This window comes from Glandiceps talaboti, chromosome 9, assembly GCF_964340395.1.
Source record: "Glandiceps talaboti chromosome 9, keGlaTala1.1, whole genome shotgun sequence".
Lineage (NCBI taxonomy): Eukaryota > Metazoa > Hemichordata > Enteropneusta > Spengelidae > Glandiceps > Glandiceps talaboti.
This window is the reverse complement of record NC_135557.1, coordinates 5,368,942-5,392,826: the sequence shown is the minus strand read 5'-3', so window position 1 is coordinate 5,392,826 and position 23,885 is coordinate 5,368,942. Positions and strand designations below refer to the sequence as shown.

The 23,885-nt window shown below is 35.7% G+C and overlaps 2 protein-coding genes across 7 annotated transcripts in view; one reads left to right on the top strand and one right to left on the bottom strand.

Moving 5' to 3' along the window:
* Window positions 1-23,885, bottom strand: part of LOC144440356 (uncharacterized) — a 93,074-nt gene that overhangs the window by 67,780 nt on the left and 1,409 nt on the right. For 3 of the 6 annotated variants that reach the window (XM_078129718.1, XM_078129719.1, XM_078129720.1), the window contains exons 1-3: window positions 22,623-22,696; window positions 3,389-3,545; window positions 2,645-2,837 (exon numbers count right to left, since the gene is read on the bottom strand). In XM_078129718.1, the coding sequence (XP_077985844.1) occupies window positions 2,728-2,837; window positions 3,389-3,545; window positions 22,623-22,694 (339 nt within the window). In that variant the 5' untranslated portion in view covers window positions 22,695-22,696 and the 3' untranslated portion in view covers window positions 2,645-2,727. Of the gene's footprint in view, window positions 1-2,644; window positions 2,838-3,388; window positions 3,546-21,616; window positions 21,837-22,622; window positions 22,703-23,885 lie in introns of those variants that run through there. The other 3 variants (XM_078129723.1, XM_078129722.1, XM_078129721.1) reach the window with 3 other exon arrangements.
* The window catches only part of LOC144440355 (L-rhamnose-binding lectin CSL3-like), a 66,169-nt gene continuing 60,670 nt past the window's right edge, over window positions 18,387-23,885 (top strand). Inside the window, exon 1 of the mRNA XM_078129717.1 lies at window positions 18,387-18,655. The gene's annotated coding sequence lies outside the window, so the exon portion shown is untranslated. The remainder of the gene's footprint in view (window positions 18,656-23,885) is intronic.

Here is a 23,885-nt window from a genome sequence, read left to right as displayed (position 1 = left end):
CCTCGAACGTTAGAGGCAACCAAGCCTGGATTGATAGACACTGAGGTACTAAAACTACAAATAACTAAACAAAAAATAGTTACAGTAAAATACAGCTAGAAAACAGATAGAACGATTCAACATTGACATTTTCTCGAAGGAGAGATCTGAACACTATGATTCTAAAAGAGTAAAGATATGATTAACCAACTGTTTGATACTGTAACATTTTTTTTCATGATTACAACCCGAATGAAAATTGTTACACATGTACACGGACAGAGTATGTACGTTTTTTTTCAATACTTTGGCCTTTTGCCTAAAATGGATACAGACATTTTGGCGCGACACCAAAACGTCTAACTGGATCTAGATTCTCTTTCAATTATGGATAAGCGGGAAATTTCTCTCAGACAACATATTACATTATAATGCCGGGAGATTTCCAAAATGGCGAATCAAAAATCACTTACACCGTGTTTGCGCGTTGGTGTTCATGTGATAAGTCCATGACTCACCTACGTTTTGCTGTAATGTAAAGAGATTTCGGGACCTTTTATTGCGAAAATATCATTTTAAAGGAGAGTATTTTTTTTTGAAATTTAAGGATTGTCTGATTTTGATGTGAATGGAACTGTCTGCCAGTTCTGACAGTAAGAGTTACAAACAAAAACACACATATGATACAGCACAGAGAATGGGACAAGCAAAAATTAAAAATTAAAAGTGTGGTACGGACAAATCGTCTAGAACTAAACCAGTCGAGCTTTCAACTCATGAAACACTGTCCGCAGAAATTTATGTACTGTCTCTAACTTATCATAATATTTAACAAATTTAAAGGAAATGGGTTCTTTGAGTTATAGCGATCTAGGAAATCACAACTTTTCCTCTGAACATGCGATGTAGACACTCGTACTTACTAGTTTTATACCGGCCACATTCGACTGCTAAATGACAACTCGTCTCTCCCCGGCTATTAATCCAAAAAAGTAGAATTTCAACATTACCCCTCCTCATAATATTTCCGTAAATAACTCCATTGAATAACTGTTATTACCAGATATAGAGTCTAGAGGAACGCAAACGGCTGATCCGTTGACAACGACGGTGAAGTATGCCCCGTAGTCTAAACTTGTACACAATGGCATACACCGGCATTTAGACCTCTACAGTACGATTCACCGTTCACTATACTTACATTATTTTCGACTTAAATTTGTCACTACATCTCGCTGTCGTTTGATGTGGTCAACCCTTATAAAAACATCGTTTAAAAGTTCAGATATTTCAAGGCCAACTTGCAACCACAGAGATTGCAAGTTTGTTATTACACTGTAATAGTACAACCCGCACAGCGTGTCGACCATAGCCGACACGCTCTACGGGTTGGTGATATTACAGTAGGCCTTACCATTCACGGTTAGTGTCGATAGTAACGACATTGCATCGAGTAAGTTTGACATCAGACTACTTTGTAACCTATTGAGTTTCACAATACTTGGGATAAAACATCTAGAAGACATAAGGGTCTCTGGAAAACCCTCTTATTAACTTAGCTACAAATACGTGAATATAAATTAGAAAGTGACGAAAATATGTACATGCAACGACTCCGAATACGTGACTTCGATAGAGGACCCAACAATACCACAGTATTACACTAATTTTTTCAACTACAGGAAATAACACTTTAGAAGACACAACTGACATTTTCTGATATTTATGTTCAACCGAGTTACAAAAATTGATTTTAATGGAAATTATCAGATAAATCTCAATCAATTTGGTTTAAGCGTATTCACATTTGTGCACTGAATATACGAACAAATTTAAATGATATTGGCAGGGACGACAGCTAGATCGCGATACTTGAAGAAATCCAAACGAACTTTCGCGCTCAATTTCTACCTGTCGTCAACTTTTGTTTTATTTCGACCTGTCGTCAACTTTTCTCTCACAAATTGAAGTGTGTACTGTGGGGTTACTCTACATGTTTATATATAGACATTATGATTTGTTAGATGGCAGTGACGTGCACACATGCTAGCCGGCTGCCATATTGATCGGCTCCATGGACGTTTGTTTGCCACCGTACTATCCGTTCGTTCAGAGTATACACAGTTGTACATTAATGTACAAACACACGTAACGTCTAGACTCTCAAGAATTCACCCCAAAGTCGACCCCCGACCCCTAACCAACCAAAACGCCTTATCTACTATATCATGATTCGGTACAATATATAGACACAAATATTACAATCACAAAACAACATATTGTAGTCTCAATTATCACTTATAATCAAAAATCCACAGGCACAAAAAATTGAAACGATGATGAAATTATTTAGACAATTTTCCTCAATGATGCCACTGCCTTGTTCTTCTGTGCAACGGTTATTTCAACAAATTTGAGTATTTTAATTCCGAGGTGTGAATCCAATAACCTGAGTGATGAGGACACACCGCGCTATGGTGCTTTGAATGCTTTGTAAACACACTGATCATCAAACGTATTGGTGACAACAGGGCCGAGTACTGGCCAAATTTACACGTACATGACTACGTTGGAAAATATTTATACCCCGATGTACACAAGAAACAATAGTAGCGGTGAAACATATATTCATGTATCACATTTCGAAGAGCTAGAAGAGACTTACCGGTCAACGCAGTTCACTTCATGAATCGAACAGTTGCGTAGGTGTCGCCATACATTCCCGGCAAGTTATCGCCGTCTTGTATGTTAGGTAGGTACGTGAACAGGGGGTACAGACTTCCATTGTGTTGACTTGCCTCTCAAAGTGTCCACACAAAGCGTATTTGGCATAACCCAGACAGGCACAGGTCTGCCAGCTGCGGGCAGAGAAGTAATAAATTCGGTCATAGGGGGATAGATTAGTACGCCTTGCACGCGAGATCCACGGCGACTTTATCCTTTATCTCGTTGGCTGCTAAACACTCTCCAAAACATTTAAGAAGTCAGCTGTGACCCAAGTTGAAAGAAAAGCCGGTAGACATTCCCCGTTCAAATTAAAAATATTTTCATCGAAATTACACAGCAATAAAATGTGTAATATTGTGTAATTTAAAACTGTCCCCCTTCTATTTTGCTGCCTGCTATCCATTCAGTGAGAGGTGAAGCAAGGCATTTTCAATAAGGCCTTCTCGCAAAATGGCTGACTTCAAATTGAAGGGTAATACTTGTCGCTAGGGTAACTGGGACATGAGGAAATCTCCTGGACTAGGGTGAGACTAGCAACGAATCAATCATTTCTAGAAATAAAAAAATGGGTAGAAAAGTAGACGAGCAAGCCAAACATTAGCATAGTGCTGTACAAATAAATGGAGCAGACAAATTAACATTAAATTCTTCTGTATATCAACGACTACGCAGTGGTAAATACCTGTGTCTGGCCTCCTATACACCGCTAGCAGACAAGAAGTGGGTCGCAATTTAGAACTTATTATTCCAGACGGTATTGCATCACATGGTATCCAAGAATACTTCACCAAGGTAACGCACTTCCACACAGACAGTTCAAGTTCAAGACCAGTTGTGTTCTAAAAATAACAACAGAAGATGATATTTGATATGTATAAATAAATACTGGAATGTACCAATTAAATCTCTTTTCTGTCAGTATACAAACACGATAATTGTATTTGTTAGGTTTATACATATGTACTATTTTACTAGCATGATTTTATTGCACGTGACATTTAGGACTGTTGCACACCAGTTAAAAGTTCATGTGGCCTAATTTATATTGCGCAAACTCCATTCATTTGGCATTACTGATAGCCACACACACGAACAATACTTCTTTTCTGGGTTTTGTTCTTTCTGGTACGTGCGACTCAAGACAACTCAAAGTCAATAGTCAAGCTGTCTCCGGCTGTTCGACTTGGTTATTTTTAGAACATTACGTTATGCCCCCTCCCCATATAAAGCATGTAGTGTACTGACTATGCATCAGTGACTTTAATAAATGGGAAGTACACAGCACTGACACATCAATGTAACGTGGTACGACAACAAATAGATGTGAACACAGACAATAATTATGTCAAGATGCCTTCAGTGATACCTGATGGCCATGTGTGTGTGTGTGTGTGTCTGTTTGTCTGTCTGTCTGTCTGTCTGTCTGTATGTATGTATGTATGTATGTATGTATGAATGTATGTATGTATGTATGTATGTATGTATGTATGTATGTATGTATGTATGTATGTATGTATGTATGCATGTATGTATGTATGTATGTATGCCGCGTAATGTATGTATGTATGTATGTATGTATGTATGTATGTATGTATGTATGCATGTATGTATGTATGTATGTATGTATGTATGTATGTATGTATGTATGTATGTATGTATGTGCGTGTGTGTGTGTGTGTGCGTGTGTGTGTGTGTGTGTGTGTGTGTGTGTGTGTTTGTTTGAAGTTTGTATGAACTGTATTCAACTTCCTAGCGTATTGTCTCAGACTATTATATGGAGAGATGTATGATATTATTATTAATATTCTTGTACGTGAAAACAACATCCCCTAAAAAATACAATAACTATGTATATTGCGATTGGCATGGTTTATCATACTATCATAACATACACAGTGTTATTATGATTATTGGGGCGGGGGGTAAAAATTGAAAAAAAATCATCAATTGGTAATCATGGGGGCTGGGAGTAACCTTGTACTTTGTGTGTCTATCAAATTGCCAATAGGTAACCAATTATTGAATAACTTGTTAATAAATATTCAACATTCAAGTAAAAATTGAAACAAAAAATGTACAAAATGGATTTATCGTCAGGACATCACTGAATAAATTATATTCATTAGAAACCTGCCGAAGAAAAAAGATAAAGAAAAGATGAAAACAAACTTTGAGACAACATTTCCCATAGACAAAACTTGATGACGTCAGGTGTAATACATCGGCCACATTAAAAAAAGTATATGTTAAACATATATATATATATATATATATATATATATATATATATATATATATATATATATATATATATATATATATATATATATATATATATATACATATATATTATTGCATGTATATGTGTATACGCACACTCACATTCATGTATCTTATCTATATAGCAATATGGATATGTGGTTCTATCCCATCTGCATCTACTTAAGGAACTCTCAGTGCGACTTTTCAAATAGGAAAAAAAACATTTGGATGCGGCAGTGAAAATATGTCAATAGCGGTTTTATGGTGTGTACATAGACACTTGAAACAAGGAATTCAATTTCATGTACCAATTTCACTCATGAGTTATTCTCCATGACAACGGAACCACCTTAGATTTCAGTTACTGACACGCTTGATGGCAATCATGATTTTGGTTACCTCACGTTCAGGTGTATGTATTTAGGACGTTACAGCTAAATGGAGTCAAATTTGATGGTATATTCACGAATTTTAAGGCGAATAGTGTGTAACAAATAGTTGTATTTGACTGCAAGCTATCCGACCTTTTGTCTAACTGATGCATTACTAGTACTTTCCGCCAAATGTTAATATATACTTCGACCTCAGACGTGTCTGCTTGAAAACGTGTTGGTATTGAGTGTCCAAAACACTAAGGCGGTGCTAAAATTTTGTCTAGCTCGTCGTTTATATTACGTATTTTGGATTACTATGCAGCGATTCGTCATTTTATTGCCTTGACCAAGTATTGTGTTGGATGCTAAGATGTCCTAGACCGTATGGATCAAAAAAATTGTTGTGAATTTAGTTGGATATCTTATGAATTTGGCGGGAGTTTTCCTGATTGAGCCGACAAAATGGATATGTAACAGATTGCAGCCAAAGTGTATACAATCGTCTTTGTGCACAGAACAAAATCTCGTTGACTTTCATTTCCAATGTTGTGATTCTTTTGGGAATGCTGGGAACACAAGTCGCTGTCTGTTAATGACCTTGAGGTCAGTCACCTTCGTGACGTCTGCATTCCAAAAATCGGATAATAAATTCGGGGGAATTCAGCTAGTGTTGTGAGCTGTAACCCTCGTTTATGCATGTGGAAATGTAAGTAAAATTTTGTATCTTTTCACGCAGTTATTGTTGTCCGTGTGTTTTATCTCTTTTGTCCCGCCATTAGGCCATTTTCCCAAATACTGGTCCTCGATATCAACGTTGCCAGGGCCCACCGTGACCTCCTTCAAAGTCAAATCGAAAATTTATCGTCTTTGAGTAATTTTTGGGGGGACATGTCGTCAAAAATATTGCAAGATACATGTTCAAATGTCCTTGACGTCTTGTGACCGATATTGTAGTCTTGGTTATAGTGATAATTCCAACATGAAAATGGATTTGAAAAAAAGTTAAAGACAAAAAACAGCATTGAGCAAATGTAGTTTAAATGAGTATAGAATAACCCGATAGTAAGTCATGTAAACAGACCAGCAACCGCTTGGTGGGACCTCTGAACGTTTGAACTCAAAAAGGGTCGAATTTATCACGAAGCGTGTGCGAACCGTGTTGGAAAAATGACGTAGCGTCTTGCTGTAGACAATAGTCATGCAAATTAGAGTCTGCTGATAAGCCTGTCTGGTGGAACTGACGTGACCTTAGATAAAAGGTCACTGCTTGCGTTAACTCAACCGTCTGACCAATTTTTATTAGCGTAACAACTTTTACAAAAAAATCTCATGGATCTATCTCTTTTCTACACATCAGAAACATTGAAATACATCTTCGTCGATATTAGTATTCAAAATGTTACACAAACATGTCTTCCATTTTATCTCCTGGGATTTTATCCTGTACTTTCATGTTGTTTAATTGCGTGTTGTCTCATTCCTCCAAGATGTTAGGAATAGATCGAAAATAACAGATCATTTTCAGGATGATAAAAGTTAATAAGGATATCTTTTTTGAACATAATCAACTGGAATCGTTGTTCTCTTCTCGTCCTGATGAATCAACGCGTGATTTGTAAAGTCTATCACGAGATTTGATATCTATACATTTATCGGGGGGGGGGGATTCGAACTTAGAGTAAAACACCAGCTACGGATTTAGTTCACTATATCATTTAATATTTTATTGAATGATAAAATTAACTAAATATTTTATTTCGTTGATGTTTTAGGATTTACGATACAATTATTGCGAACGAATCATTCACCACAAACAATGAACATGATAACAACATGAAGATCAAAACAAAATATTTTCTACGCACATTTTCAGATTATTACCTAACGTTCTCTGGCTAGATAGTCTGAAATTACATACCTGTTGACGACATTTTGTCGAAGTCGAAATCTAATGTTACTGTTTGACGACAGTTTGTAATTAATCAAGTTATTACTCAGTGTGTGACGATTGTTTTTCGAAGTTGTTCTCTGACATTACTTACTTTTCGACGACTGATTATCGAAGTCGTACTCTGAAATTACTTACTCCTGACAACAGTTTATTGAAGATGAAGTCAAATTCTGTTTCACCTTTGATGTGTCTATTGAATGCATAATCTGATGTTGCTTAATATTTGACGACATTCTATAAACGTCGTAATCTGATATTACTTACTGTACGACGACAGTGTGTCAAGGTTGTTCTCTGAAATCACTTACTGCGTAACATTGTGTTGAAGTAATCTGAAATTTCTTACTGTTTAACGATAGTTAAGTGAATACTTAATCTAAAATAACTTTCTGTTTGACGACAATTCCACATTTTAAATTACTAGCTTTACTGCAATAGAGGCACAATTCCAAGTCCTGTCGTCTGCGACGTTTTTAAAGTCGTATATGGCTATTTATCATTTTGAGTTCGATGTCTATTTTTGACACTGATCGTAGCCTCTTACATATGCCAAATATATTATATTGTCAATAACGATAAAAAAGAGTAAAATAATTATTCAGATGTTATTCCCTAATATTTTTCTTCGTTCAGCCAAGAAAACATTCATTCATTCATTCATTCATTCATTCATTCATTCATTCATTCATGCATGCATGCATGCATGTCATATGACAAAAGGTAGCAATTGTATTGGTTAGTCTAAGGGCTCGACTTAAATATAATTTTTCAGAATGAGATGTTTTTTTGGTGAAAAAATACGAACGTATTTAAGTTATTTATTCTATTTTTCTACTTCTCAGTTTAGCAATGTGATGTATTTCTTTTTTATTTATAAAGTAAACAAAAAAACATTAAAAAGAGAAAAAAACAGGAGAACGGTTTTGATGATCTATAACCATTTAACCACAATACTTGGATACTATGGTTTCAGATTAGTGTTATGTCATAAGGGCTACAAAAAATAATTGTTTGGTTCCGGTTACCAGACCCCACCTAACATTTCAATGTATTCGCGAAAAAAATGGCAAAAATTATGAAGTCTCATGAGAAATTGTGGATGAGGCAACTGACATCAATTTACAGAGACAAAATAAAACTGTTCTTCCGATCGGTAACGGCTGTACATCTGATAACTTGAAGACGAAATAAACAACACAGAGACCATATGGAAAACAATGGAAAACCTGAACTAGACACTCACACAGAAAAAAAAATAAAATACAAAATCTGCCTAACCAGCTACCAACACCTATTCTAAAATTGAGCGTAATCCGCGAACAATGCGATTTTTTTTATTAGGCTTAAGGGGAACTCTAATAATGACATGGCCCCATCACTTTGTTGAAGACAGCTGTATTTTGCACCTACATTTTAGTGCAAATTCAGAATTGGCCTTTGGACGTCGACGATCTGATAGTATCTCATACATCAACAATCCATGCAACATGACATAAGGTAAGGGTGATAACTGGGATGTATCTAAATCAGGAGAACACAGAAGATAAGATAGTGGCAAAATAAACAGTAACAAACAAAATCTTGCCAAAGTGTCTAGATCTGTTTATTGTTGCAATTATTTCTGCCAAGAAAGAAGAAATTTGAAAAGAAACGGAGGAGAAACAGTGACACTTTCTTTTGTATTGACAATTTACAGTAACAGGAAATATTTCGATATAGTGTCAGCTGATATTGTACGAGTTGTTATCGTCTGCTATCAAATCCCGCTACAATCTTATCTGAAAACATTTGACTTTTGTACCAGATCTGCACCCATATTGTTCCCAACAATGTCAATCAAATGACGTCACTGTTCGGATCTATGATTTTCTTCCTTCGTTTTTTTTACTAGTTTTCGCAATACCTATCTTTGCGACTCAAATTTTATACGCAGATGAAATCTGTTTTGTTTTAGAAAGCAAATCGAATATTCCATTAAAATTGTCGTAAAAACTTATCAGCTTAAAAAACACGGCCATGTACTTTTATGTGCTATCAGATGGTGTCTGGATTGCCTTAGTTCATCGACCTCTACATTCGAATGTACTAAATGTTCTGTGAACACTTCTTCTAATGGCATCATTTGGCGCCAAAATTTCGTGAACATAATTTCTTGCGACTCTATCTGAACTTTATTTTGGCCTAGATCTGTAAAGCATAATCCTTATTTATGGTATATTAAAAGTTATGATAATAAACGATCACATTTATTACATTTAGGAAGAATTGAAATACATCAAGAAATTCTAATATCTGTAAGATTTTAACCGTAATCTTGTTTGTGGATGAAATCATTTATGACAATTGATTTGGCCCAATCAAGTCTGGTAAATGTGTAGACATTGTAGGATTAATATATACAAAATAGATACGAACAAATACATACCAGGTAGGTGCACTTAGAAGTACTTTTCACAAAGTTATACTATCTCATAAATAAACATTATTCTGATAAACTAATGGCTGAAATTCTCTATTATTTACGAAATGAGCGTTAACGCGACCTGGTGACGCTTTCTTAAGAGGGCGATAGCTGGTTAGAAAGTATAGAAACCGTTTGAGTTGAGTTTTGTTGATACCATACAATTTTCATTTTTTTTTTCATTTGTGTTTGTAGCTGCATGTCTGATGAATTTTATACCATAATCTTCAAGTTTTGGTTATCTCATTTAAAACTTATACTTTACAAGTGAAAATACATCAAAACAATAACTTATCTAAGGTTTTTGAAATATTGGATTTTTATCAGCAAAATATCAATAAGTGTAGGAAAATAAAACCTACAATAGATTGTGGGGTGTTTTTTGTACTCAGATGAAGAAAATATTGACCTAAATCTTAGATGCAACTGTTCTAGTAAAAAGTTAATGTAGATGCTTGCCTTCCATGGCAATACAAATCGTTTAAATTAAATGCTTTTGTTATACAATGTTATAAAATGGACTTTCTTGACCTTTTAGTACATTTACACTTAATTGTGTTATTTTAAAGTTATGCCTGAATATGGGGAACTGGTTCTGCCAATAGCAATTGATTTTTAAGTCTGGGTACCGTTTAATATTGATATGCAAGAAATCCCCCCCCCCCCCGAAAAAAAAATCAGTTTATGCCCCTACAGAAACAGAAAAATGTTGGAAAATATCATTGGGGCTTTTCAGATATATGTAAATTTTAGACCAAAACTAAAACAAAACGATCAACATTTTTCACTAGCCCCTTCTGAGCCAACTTTAATTCATGTTAGTACCTAGTTACCTTTCAGAATAAAGTTGACCTTTGCTGAGATGAGAAATCACACACAAACAAACCTATAATTGTTAACATTTAAAAATCACCCCTATGATGGTACTACCCCGTTCATAAAAAATTATGCAAAAAATGAACAGTATAACTAATTTTTTATTTTTTTTATGAACATTAAATGAATTATTGTGTCATTATTTGCTCCTTTGTCAAACGCCTAATAAGCATGTAGCATCCATCTATTAATACCTGGTTTATTTTAGGGTTTTATTGTCTTAGCAAATGTGTAAGTTTTACAACATGATCTTCAAGTTTTGGTTATCTGTTTCCAAATCTACACTTTACAAGTGAATGTACTACAAAACAATTGTTTACCAAGGTTGTTGTATTTTTTAATTATTAGCAAAATATCACAAAAGTGTCAGATAATAACCCATCAGAATGTGTTATAAACGTAAAATCCTTAAAATTGTAAATATATATGGGTGGCCCTCGTCTAGAAAATTTGAAAGTTAACCTGGCCTCGTAGAAATATAAGTAAGCTTATAACCACTTTGTAATAACTCGTTCAAGTTCAAAGAATAATCCTGGAATAAATCATTTTTTGTTAATTATTATAGCTATCAAGTCATGGCATACTCGTATTCTGACGTCACGCTGTCTTTTATAACTGTGGCCTTTCAAGTTCTTCAACGTTCGGTGTTATACGTTCTGATCTGGTTTTTTTACTAACTTTTAGGTGTACTATTGATCATAAATGACACAGGATAGTGTGTGAGAGTTACAGTGAATTTCACAATACTGCGTGTGCAGCTTTCCAGTTTGATACAACCATGCAGAAACCAACAAGAAACTGCATAAGTCAAACTTCAATAGCAAGATTGCATTTTTAGCTACATGTAGTCTAAATGAAATAAAACTTTTCAATGTATTGCAACTCCATGCAGACATTGGGGTGGTGCCAATGTTTTCGAATTCTTAGTATCAAACATTCGGGCCGACGAAGGGCGCGTAAATGTCTGTATGGTGGCATGTGTAGTTCATTTCACTTACACAAAATGTAGCAAGAAACTGTACTCATTCAATCTTGCTATCTTAAAGTGTAGCATGTCCAGTTTCGTATTGGTTTCTGCGTGGTTGTATCAAACAGAAAAGTTGCACGTTATTGAGAAATTCGCTGTAAAAGAAAACTCCTTTAATGTTATATGGGATATCGATAGATGAAGTGTGCACCTTGCAGTAGTCGTCCATCGTGACGAGGATTCGCTTCCTTGCCTTGCCCTCTCTCTCTAACATTTTGACATAATTCTTTCTATATACCGTATACGAAGTCTACGACATTCAATTTTGATTGGCTCATCTCTATTATTATTGCACAAATGGTATTTACAATTATGCAGATTATATTCGACATTTTGTTGCACTTTTGTCTAAATTTAGAATTGCCATTTTCACAAACTGTGCGTAGGTAAATGTTCAAATGCCACCACAAAGTTTTCCGTGCAAGATAACAAATCTCCAAACCAGAGTAACATACGACAAACCTTATGCTGTGTTTTCTTCAAAATATTATATCATGGTATTTTTCTCAAAACTCCACTTCTCTTTATATTTTAAAAATAAAAAAAAATCATGAAAGGTAGATGTTTTCGTTACGGAAAAAAATACTAAATTAACCCATCATCGATGTTAGAACAATTTGTCTGATTCGTCAAGTATCGAGAGTAGTCCAGAGTTGTGTAACCTAAAATGAACAAGTCTAAAAAAAAATCAAAATTGCTAGATATTTCTCTGACTTCTTCATACTATAGTACCACTGCCACTGGGTAATTAAGTCTTTCTGTTAAACAATTATGGTGTTGTAAATAATACCAAAATGAATAGAACTGTTAGGACCCATGATGAGTCGAGCGGAGGCCTATCTCGAGTTAAGACCCACGAGTCGAGCGGAGGCCTCGCTCAAGTTAGGACCCACGAGTCTAGCGGAGGCCTAGCTCGAATTAAGACCCACGAGTCGAGCGGAGGCTTAGCTCGAATTAAGACCCACGAGTCGAGCGGAGGCCTAGCTCGAGTTAAGATCCACGTGAGTCGAGCAGAGGCCTAATTCGAGTTAAGACCCACGAGTCGAGCGGAGGCCTAATTCGAGTTAAGACCCACGAGTCGAGCGGAGGCCTAGCTCGAGTTAAGATCCACGTGAGTCGAGCAGAGGCCTCGCTCAAGTTAAGACCCACGAGTCGAGCGGAGGCCTAATTCGAGTTACAGCAGGACGAACTCAAATCTGCCGCACCTTACAACTGTATTTCAGCACAAGCAACTGCACAGTACGTAACCGACCGCTAAAATTTAAAGAGAAAGATTATGCTCTGTATAGAAATTAGGAAGATTTTTTTTTATTGAATTTGGTCTGGTGTAACATATTTATGGATAAAAAGTCGAGATAAAGATAGCGTAGACCACTTTAATTGAGATGGCCTTGAAACTTTCAACAAAACTTTTTGTGTTAACCACAGTGGAACGCTGATTATTTTTTCGGTCAAAAACAATATATTTTGTATTTTTTCAGGTTATTTAGTCGAATGTTAGTCTCCAAAATAAAAATAACGATAGCAATTATTGTAATTTTATGAATATTGTGACCAGATCGCAAAATTACTAACACACAAATTGCAGAATTGAATTTTGTCGGTACATGTAGTGTTTAGGCAAATCAACAAAAGTTAAACCAAACGATTTCTTCTTTCCCGCCTATTTCGACCAAAAAATCCATTTGTTAAGATCTAACGCCAGGTTATATATGCTACTTTCGCGTACATATAAAACTTCAGAAAATATGTCTTTGTTATGTTTAAAATTTACTATCAGAATGTCTCAGTTAAAGTCAAAATGTTCTATCGCAAATGTCGTGAAATGAATCGCGTTCAAACACATGAACGGTCATGAACATCGTTCATCCAATATGGCGCTGAATGAAAATCAAACAATATCGCTGTCAACACTCCTTGTCGGGAGGAAATATGGCTTGTTGAACATGGAATCCAAAATACTTGTGTTCGATGAAAGGTGAAGTATTATTTGATCCCGATTTACGAAAATTGCCCCCGTTGCTCATAAATACGGTACAATACGCAGCCCAGATATAGGCGATGATTTCGACTCATCGTATCTTGGAAGGCCCGAGTGAATCCGAGAGAACGTCGGACATATTCGATAAATGATTGCTCGCGGCAAACGAATTGGAATATGGCCAATATTTGATGGTTCTTCTGAGAGCTGGTTTTGAGCCAAAACAAACCAATTGTTCATGATATAGACGTCTCGTCGATCTACACGTGTCTCTTTACTTCATCTTTTCTTCGAAGGCATCAAACTTGTATTTACAGCACGGTGGTAAACGTCTGAGAACGTTGCCTCGTGGGTCAAACCTCAAACATGTACACAATGTACATTTAGTCGATTTTGTAACATTTTCGGAACACTTTGATTATTCAATGCACACAGATATAAACAGTCTCGGATCTTATAAAAATAATATTGCAATAAACCTGCAAAATATGAGCTGTAAAGTTCACAGATCTGACAATTTTAAATTAATTGCCTCCTGACCGATAAACCGACACCAGCGAAGAAGAACGCGGCAAACGGTGACTTTCTCCGTATGCGGAAGACACTTTCACTGTCATTTGCTATGGTCTTAGAATTCACTGCTGGACTTAAAAAGAGGACCCTGTAGACCAGTAATTTTATATATGTAGGTCTCGCTAACCTCGTACACATATAAGGCTGGAGTTTGCATTTTCATTATCATTTACGTGTAGTGTTTCGAGTCTTTACGTAGTCTAGCACAACCGTTGCGTAGACTTTCGGATAGTCGGGTACACGCACACATCGACCGGGAATTTCTGTAACCGCCTTTACTCAGCGCCGGAAACACAGCTTTACGAGAGGTTTCTAATTTATTTTCACCGGATCATATACATCCTAAAATCTTTATAAATGTTACAAGTAAAGGAGTAAAATTATGATATTAAAGTAAGCATTCGATATCCACTCCAGGTACCCGAACTATATATGCAGCGTCTTGAAATCCGACAGCGCAGTAAAAATTACAACTGTCGGCAACACTGCCTTGTTAGATGTAGGACACTGGTTCAAGGCCATGTCTAACATTTGTGTTGCTATGGTGACGTGGTGGCGGTATAACAGGAAAAGCGTTTATGGAAAGTGTGTGCAAACGATGATTAGACATTTTATGGGAATCGGGAATGGGTAACATTGGTTTTTTTGTTGTTGTCCAAAACAACGCGAAATAATGACACGTCGCCCGCCATTTTGTCAACTAGACGACGATGATTCCTAACGAAATTATTGTAAACTTTCATGCCTTAAAATCACAGTTTGGTACAAATTCTGATAATTTTGAACTTTCTACAAATTATAGTATGTTTTTCTTTCGAACTTTCCAATGGAATTCCTAACAAGAAGACTACACTTTTTAGAGTATGATAAACTTGCAATGAGCCTTACAGTGCAGTGTTCGATACCTCGTTCTTGTGTTATAATTAATGCAGTACCTCGTTTTAAGATGAATATTCTCACAGATTTGTGCATTTTTTTATTTTACAACCGTTTTTTACTCTTGTTGTAAAAACCACTATGTTTATTGTTTTAATATCAAAATGTGTTTTCATAAGAGGCAGTTTGGAACGAAAGGCAAAACAATCTCTCGTCTTGCGGTTTGTCGGCTTCTACAGTCTGACCTAAACACGATCATGTCTAGAACTGCGGTAATAAACAACGTAAAACGAATGGCTGAGTTTGATAGACGTGTAATTGTCTAGTGTAGCTATCGTTAACGTTTTGTGTTCGTACCGTAGTACACAACTAGTACTGATCTGATCGTCTTCCGTTCAATCTTAAAAAAAGGCGAGACAAATGTAATGTTTAAGAGAAGTTCAATAGATTTTAATTTTGTCAGCTCGCAGCCTGCGAAGTAATTATTTCCCCTCAAAACGTCTTAAGATGAAAGATTGTCGTCTCAATATCAGTCACGTTTTGAAGTCATCCGTAGATTAAACGACAACAGTTTGGAACAACACTCCGATACTGGTCCGATGAAAGCCGACATTTAACGAGAATGACATTGGGCCTATATTTCTTTTCTTTTCGTATCACACAACTACTTTGCCTATGTAGAGGTCACCAAAGGTCAGGGCGGTATTCTATGTTGTGGTTTGATACAACTTCTTCCCATGGATGACAAAATTAGTGGTGTTAGAAAGTTACAGACGACAAAATGACAGAAGGGGAAACAATACACCAACAAAATGGCGTCGTTGTTGGACAATTTTGGGAGAAAGGCGTGTTTGTAGCGCCAGACCAAATAATGACTTGAGTAAAATATCGTTTTTTACTTAACTTTTGTAATTGTCGGTAATTTTCAATACTATATAATAATATTACAAACAATCAAATGACAGGTTGCAGGATGGTAGGAAACTAACGGGTCGAGAGTAAATCACCTCACTACCACTAGCATCATCAACTGCAGCCGAACAGAACATTTTAAGACAGTACTCTTTACGTTCGTTCGTCGAAATGTCTTCTTGTATGTACGCTATTTTCTGAACATTTTCTCATAATCGTATGTGTATGACACACATCACATATGACGTCGGATATCTGTAAGATACATCCTAGAAAATGTATAGAAAATTCTAAACTATCCATAGTAACTGTTTCAGTTAGAATTTAAGAATGGGATCTGATTTTGTGTTAAACTGTACAGTGAAGAAAATATGGCAATGATTGATAAAGTTCATTTTCAAGAACGGTCTCGTGAGCAGACGATCGCTTATAAGTCGTATCCACGTTATAGAGTGGATAAAAGTAACTTATATAACTATAAAACCTACAGCAACACAGAATTATAGTGTGCTGGGCTTTGGACATGCAAAGCGTCCGGTTCCGATCGCTTGACAAACATCAAACACGGGCGAGGTTAACGAACACGAGAGAAAATGTTCAAATGAAGAACGTCGTAACATTATTTCTAAAATCCTCACCTCACGTTGTGATGAGAATCTCTCATTTACAAATTTCTGTACAGACAAAATTGTATATAGTGATGACGTATTCGGCGACAAATTTCCCATCGTGAAACGGCGTGTCATGATCAGATAGGCAGCCACTTAATTAACTACTGATTTTTTAGTTTTGGCAAGAAAATGCTAAAAGCAGGGTATTTAAATATGATTATTTTTTTAATTAAAAATTTGATGCACAGATTATCTCAATTGTCTTTGGTCTAAAATAAAGTTGAGATATTTAGAAATTGACGGGAAACATGAAGTTTGTTGAAAAGTGATCAAAATGTTTAGGCGGGAAATTGCTAAGTTGGTAGAAAGTAACCTCTGTATGTTCGCTGTCAGTTTCTACTCTTTACGTACAGGGGACCGCAAATTGAAAAATACCACCAATTTGCTCTCGTTACTTAGTCGAAATTCAACTCCAAGCGACAAATAAGTATAACTAATTTCAAATTGAAATTCTGATGTGAATAAATATGATCAGACCACCGTCAGTTGTGACAAAAATGGCTTGATGTTAGTATCCAGCGATATTGTTTAAAGGGTAGTGCGAAATATTTTAGAACTAAGTATTCAGTAAGTATTGGTAGGATATTTTATAGTTCTGTAATGGTTGCTTTCTTAACAAGAAATGGAAAATACAATATCGACTCACATCAGTACATGAAACATTTCAACGTGAGTAAAGATGGCGTACACTATCATAAAATCTTATACAATCAATATGTTATGGTAGGCTACACATCATGTCACTTCCTGTATAATTTCTCTGGTATTTTATTTGTTAATTCATCGATGTTTCGTACATCGACATTTGCAGTCATCTACTGTTTCTTCAAAAACACAATTCGCACCCATTATTGAAAGGTAAAATAAGGAAAGATATTAATCATATATGTAAACGTACAAAAAGGAAATGTATCATGCAGTTAATGTCACATAGGAAGGACAAAATAATTGATTGAGAACAACCTGCCGGCAACGAATTGAGAATACTGTGGATCAAATCAGGAATAGGTGACAGGTTTTGAACATCAGCCAACGATGACGTCACAATGTCGTCATATCCTGTTTAAAAAAGCACACATGTGACTGTTTTCTTCAGTCGTTAGACCGTACGTTCAAAGATGCGAGAAACCTTATACCGTACCGTCGGTAATACAATGATTGTCTGACTACCGCCTAAAAGATAATGGCTAGTACGATTAGAAGGTAAAATAGTCGTAATTATTAGATTCTCATCTGATTTCATTTTTGTCGAAATCCAATTATGTCTTCTTGTGGCGAGGTAAACTTCTGTGTTTTAGCATATTCGACCTGACAACTCGTCGTTTTGTCGGCAGAACAGGTGTCAGTTTGGTATAAATCAGATCGCGATATCATTCCTGAATTTTGGCGGGCAAATTTGCAGACGAAATTTATCTTTTCGGTAAGAAAAGTGATCGCCACTCCCAGACAATCAATTTATTATTGACGACAAATGATGATTATGCGTTACTTTGTAATATATATATATATATATATATATATATATATACATCTAAGACATCGACATAAACGACAAAAGTAACGAAAATTAGTGAACAGTAAAAGAAAATGAGTTTCAAGTCGTCAAAAAACCAAACAGTTGGCATTAAACGGTGAAATGAGAGATTACAATATCGTTTGTTTATTTCGTTTTGTCTAAAGTTCACGGAGGATGCGCTGCTTTGCTAGCTTACCCAATTAACATTTTCCGTTACGAGGTAAAGTTGAAAGTTTGAAATTTTCCAGGTTAGTGTAATATCTGACGTACATAAGCAGACAAACATTGTCTTCGTTTAAGATCGGTCATAATTTTGGACGTAATGTCATAATTTTGTACCTCGGAAGTTTGGCAATCAACGAATTTGGTTCGGATAGATGAAGAACAGTTGATCGAACGTCGCATGGGAACTAGTCACGTTAGAAGACATCAAGCAAAGATTATGTGCCAAGTTGTCATTGGTTACACAGTGAGTTTCTAGTAGAGTTTTTTTTTATACTACTATTAACATTAACCGCTGTTTTGCTAGTCTCTTTTTAGTCAAACCGATTACTAAGGAAGATGATCGTGATAAACATTAATTATGAATGATTTAAGTTTGAGACAAGTTGACGAAAAACAAAAAAACTTGTTGCGCGCAATCGTATTCGAGTTGGTAAAGCTAGTCGGGATTTTGAAATATTTAAGTAGCGCGGAAACGCCGAATAACCGCTTGATTTGTAAGAACCAAACAAATAGTTCGCTCTAAAACAACTGTATCACAATATGATTTCATATTTTAATATTAGATTTGAAAGAACGTCACAGTGGTTTATGATGAGCCAACAATTGTAGAGCAGACAACTAGAAGAAAAGTTAAAAAATACGAGTCACTGCTATATAGTTCAATGAACACTACACACTTTTAGTGGTTCTGTAGTGAATGCATAGCTTTCTTACCAGCGAAAACCATTTTACTAACAACGTGTTTGCAAGTTAGGTAATTATTCTTAATAATGGTAGGAAGGGGAACTCATTTGGTCTATATATGTTTGACGTCTCCTTAATTATAGGAGTTATAAACCCCTTTATTGGAATCCGGATCTATGTCTACAGACAGAATACAGCATTGTCTTGATCAACAAATTTCACATTTAAAATTAATCGTATTTCATTGAAGAGGTAGAACTTATTTTATGGAGAGAGCTTATTTTTGGAGAAGAGAGATACATTGATGCAAACTACCAATATATATATATATAACGATCGGCCCTTCACTTAATGACAAAACCACTTTTTGAATATTATATTGCACTTCTCAAGGACTATCATTTTTTTCTTTTTTCGTATTGTTGCGTTTTTGGGGGACATATATATAGCTATGAATAATAAAAAAGCACACCTACGAAATAACATTTGACCAGTAAACTGCATTAACATTGAAAGATTGGAATTGATTGACGTTCTTGTCTCGAAATGATGTCTTATACAGGAATAAGACGTTCCAGATTGATTGTTTCATTAGTAACTGTTTGACGTGACTTGGTCATAAAACGTCACCAATAAACGAGAATGACATAGTGATAGGGGTAGTATATTCAACTCTTATATAAACCATTTTCAAAAAGACAACAACAACTCCGCCGCCATTTTGTGTTTCCTTGATCTTAGTTTTACAAATCTGTTTCGCGCCCAAAATGAGACTATAGTTTATCCCTTCTTCAGCACTTGTTGGTATCCGTGTTTCTACTTGTACATACTAGTCTTGTCCGTAATATACGGATAATTTGTAGAGTGCGTTTCTATGTTAAAATGAAGTTTTCTTTTATACAATGGAGATTTTCGTGTTTGAGGTAGACATCGAAGTATGCAATTTGTTCAAAGTTGTGGAACCACGGGCCCTCGCCGGCCATCCCCACCCATTCCTTCACAGTTGCTAAAAAACAACCCCATCTGTCGTTCGGTAGAGGTTGTTATGACGTCACTCACACCAGCTTGTGGCTACAAAAAAAAAGTTTTAACTATTCCAGATCGTTTAAATTTGTAACGGAAGCATTAAACGTTCTCTCGTTCAAAATCACTTGTATGTAAAGGCCATATCATGTCGAAATCTCACAACTAAAATTACCAAGGTAGTAGAGATTTGAAAAATACTGTGTCAGTCCGTTAGTTGTTAACTCAACACATTTATGGTATGGTACTATACAAAGTTGGAGTCCAGTAATAAGTCGACACTCACTTTACATATAAAACCTCAGCGAGTCGTTACAGTTATGAATGAATTTGTCTATTAAATCAAATCATCAAATCATTTGATAATCAATTTAGATCATGTTGGTGAGTGGTCATCAGTCGTCGTACCGTGGAATGTCAACCGTGATTTCAGTAATACTTGGTACGACTGATGACCACAAATTGATTATCATTTACCAGGCTTGAAAATTGTTGTCTTTTAATTTGTGTGTCCCAGTGTCATTGAACGGTGACATATGAGGGACTGAAATCAATGAACGAATTCTGCAGCGTTTTAAAAAGTCTGTCATTGCCGAATGTCATTACTTAGAGTTCAAACCACATATTTGTAACCCATAAAGGCTTGAGATTGAAGTCACTTGTAATTATTTGCCTCATTCGTTGAATTCCTACAAATAGTTTTGATATAAAGCTAGGCCAACTGACAAATATAGTGAACTTGTACATGACTGTCAGTAAGGTTAGAAACACTGTCATGGTGTAATGGATGTAACTAGTGAATACTGTCTCCTAAAACATCAATAATTTAATTTATTTTGAAAAAGGCGGGATTGAAGTGTGTCAAATTGAAGTGTGAACCTTTGAGTATGTTAGTGTGAAAATCAAACTCCTAGATGAATACATATTTAGGGTAATTTTGAATACTTCATACAAAACACATAATCGGTTCAATATATACGAATGTTTGTCTGATTCTGACGTCACTTTAGTAAAACACGTATAACATTTAGACGACATTTTGGCGGGACCCTTTCAGTAAAAGAATTCGGGAATAATTTTTAACAAATTTATAACGCTTTACACCATCCAATTAGTATGTGTACCGTATAGTGGAATTTTACATGAAATTGTATGTGGATTCTTCCTCAAGAAATAGTTGAAAGTAAAACGAAATTTTGGATCTTCAGTTTGAAGCAGCATTATGATAGATTTATACCACGTCAGAGATATTCAGACATGGTTGTTTTCTCGAACCTTCGCATGATATTTGTTTGAAGTGTTCATTACAAATATAGCTCAGTATACAGTTCAACCCTAACTATACATACTACATCATTTATGAATTTCTTGCGATTATTTGATTTTACATCGACTATAGGCGTCATGTACTAAAAATACCATAATTGGTAAAATATTCATTCTAAACAGACATTGTGGCAAGGCTTTTGTTTCGTTAGACCTCACGTTCAATACTTACGTGTGTAATGGTGTGAACGGTCGGACGGGATAGTGAAAAAAATGCGGAGATCGCAGACTTATTTTCCCAACGATTCGACAAATTTGACTGATGTGGTGGTATAGCTTAGTAACCAACAAAGATGGCTGCTGTGTGGTTTTGTCCACATGACAATTGGGTCTGTCTAAAAACTGACCCTTACACAGAAAACCGATCGCTCTTTTCCGCCATGATGTTTTTCTTTCGAATTTTGACAGCGAAGTGCGAGCACGGTGTTCATCCGCGTAGTGGTGCTATTTCACTGATATTATCTCCGTGGTACGAATTCAAATATTTCGTTTGGTAAAATGTAACTTTATACAACTTACATATATGATATTCGAGTAAAAGATCAGATTTAGAGATACTTTTCTGTGACACAAACAAACAAACGATTGTGTGATATATAAACTACCAAACTCCCGTCAGGGTCATGTCCCTCCGCATGCCAAAGGTATCGGATCTATTTTTCCGACATACTTAGTCATTAACACATGGCTATACATCTTACATAAACTAATATGAATATATATATTTTTAAAACAATTTTTGGAATGATATTTGACTACAAAATAAATGTACGAAATTTTACAATGTGTTTTTTGTGTAATAACTTATGATTGTAGCATGTTATCTGTAGAAGTTATTCATTAGTGTAACATTGTATCTACAGAAGTCCTTGGATAAAAAAGTCGTTTTGTCGAATAAACGAACTGTCGACAACATTTTGGGATGAAAACATATGTTACAATCAATAGTTTCAAACTCACGGTGTATGATGACAAAGTCTAATGTCTCAACCATGGCATGACAAATGCGAAATCACAGAGAGATTTCCAAATGGTATGCCACAAATGGTATGCCAACGACAGAAATGGCAACAAGCTAAAACATTTCCCGCCAAAACCCAGAAAGTGAAGGTTTTACATACAAATATGAAATTAACATTGTATAACAGGAAATAAAAAAGTTAGAACTCTAAAAACACCTTGATACAAAATTCACGCCCTACTGGTGTCAAATATGGCGGCCTACAGTACCTCCACGCTGGCAGCAGCATGCTTCACATCCTAACAGCTATGCCCGCTCAACTTGCAATACAACTCCATATCGTTCATATTCCAAGTAGCTGGAACTACTTTCATGAATTTGACAGACGTAGGAAGTCCTATGAGGGGCTGCAATTTATTCAAATTGAGGCTCAAGGACAGAAAGGGGGTTGTTTGTTCGACGAACATTCGCTCTCTTGCCTCTTTCAGTGGTCACTGGAAATTTGCACCGTCCCTGATTTAAGTAAGCGGAATTTTGATTGGTTTACAAGCAAACATGCCATGCCTTCAAATTCCTATTTTTGGGTGATGGAATTATGTTTGCGACATTTCGGAATACAGTATATTTTGGGTAGTCAATGTAGCCCGTCCTGTGCAGCATATTTGAGCTACTGATATCACGGAATGACTCTATATCCAACATTGCAATAGTTACTAGCCATGTCATCCTCTCATATTAAGTATTTGACAAACACCAAAAAAATGAAGACGCATGCGGGTTGTTTTCGCAGACGATAATTTTTACTTCACACGTGACCAGAACTACACATACAGATTTATAAACACCCAAACAAAAACGTAATAATTTGCTTTTTCTTGGCATGTCGTGTTGTCAAATACCACTGTACAATATAATACACATTTTGACAGCTCAGTTCAAATAATTCTGACGACACTAACCTTCTCACAGATTTCGTTGGTTCTCCAGTAATTTTCCTTGCACTATTTCTTTGATTTCCTTGGCACAGGGTATTTTTACCAACCTTTGTAATTCTGCAGACAACCACTTTCCTCCAAAATTGCGGGCATGAAAACTATCACTTTTTTGTTTGTCTTAGTATTTTTATTATTCGTCTCAAATAGACGGGCATATTTTTTTCATTTTTCGAGGTGTCATTTTTATTAATAATTAAGCGATTACAACAAATTAGCAATAGTTATTTTTTCAGAAATCCAATTTTCTGTATTTTTGGAGATAAATTTTGTGTAATTAGCATATTCGTTTTGCTTTTTTCGTTAAGGTTTCACTGATAGTACATTTTGGCCACCATTTCTGTTGTGAATGGCGACACACCTTTGCTGGATTTCTAAAATGCCACGTGTTATCACTCATATAGTACCAGTCTATATTTGGATGTTATTTAGTTGTAAAAAATAAATAAACATGTCATCTGCCTAAAATAGTTGACTGAAAGTGTGAA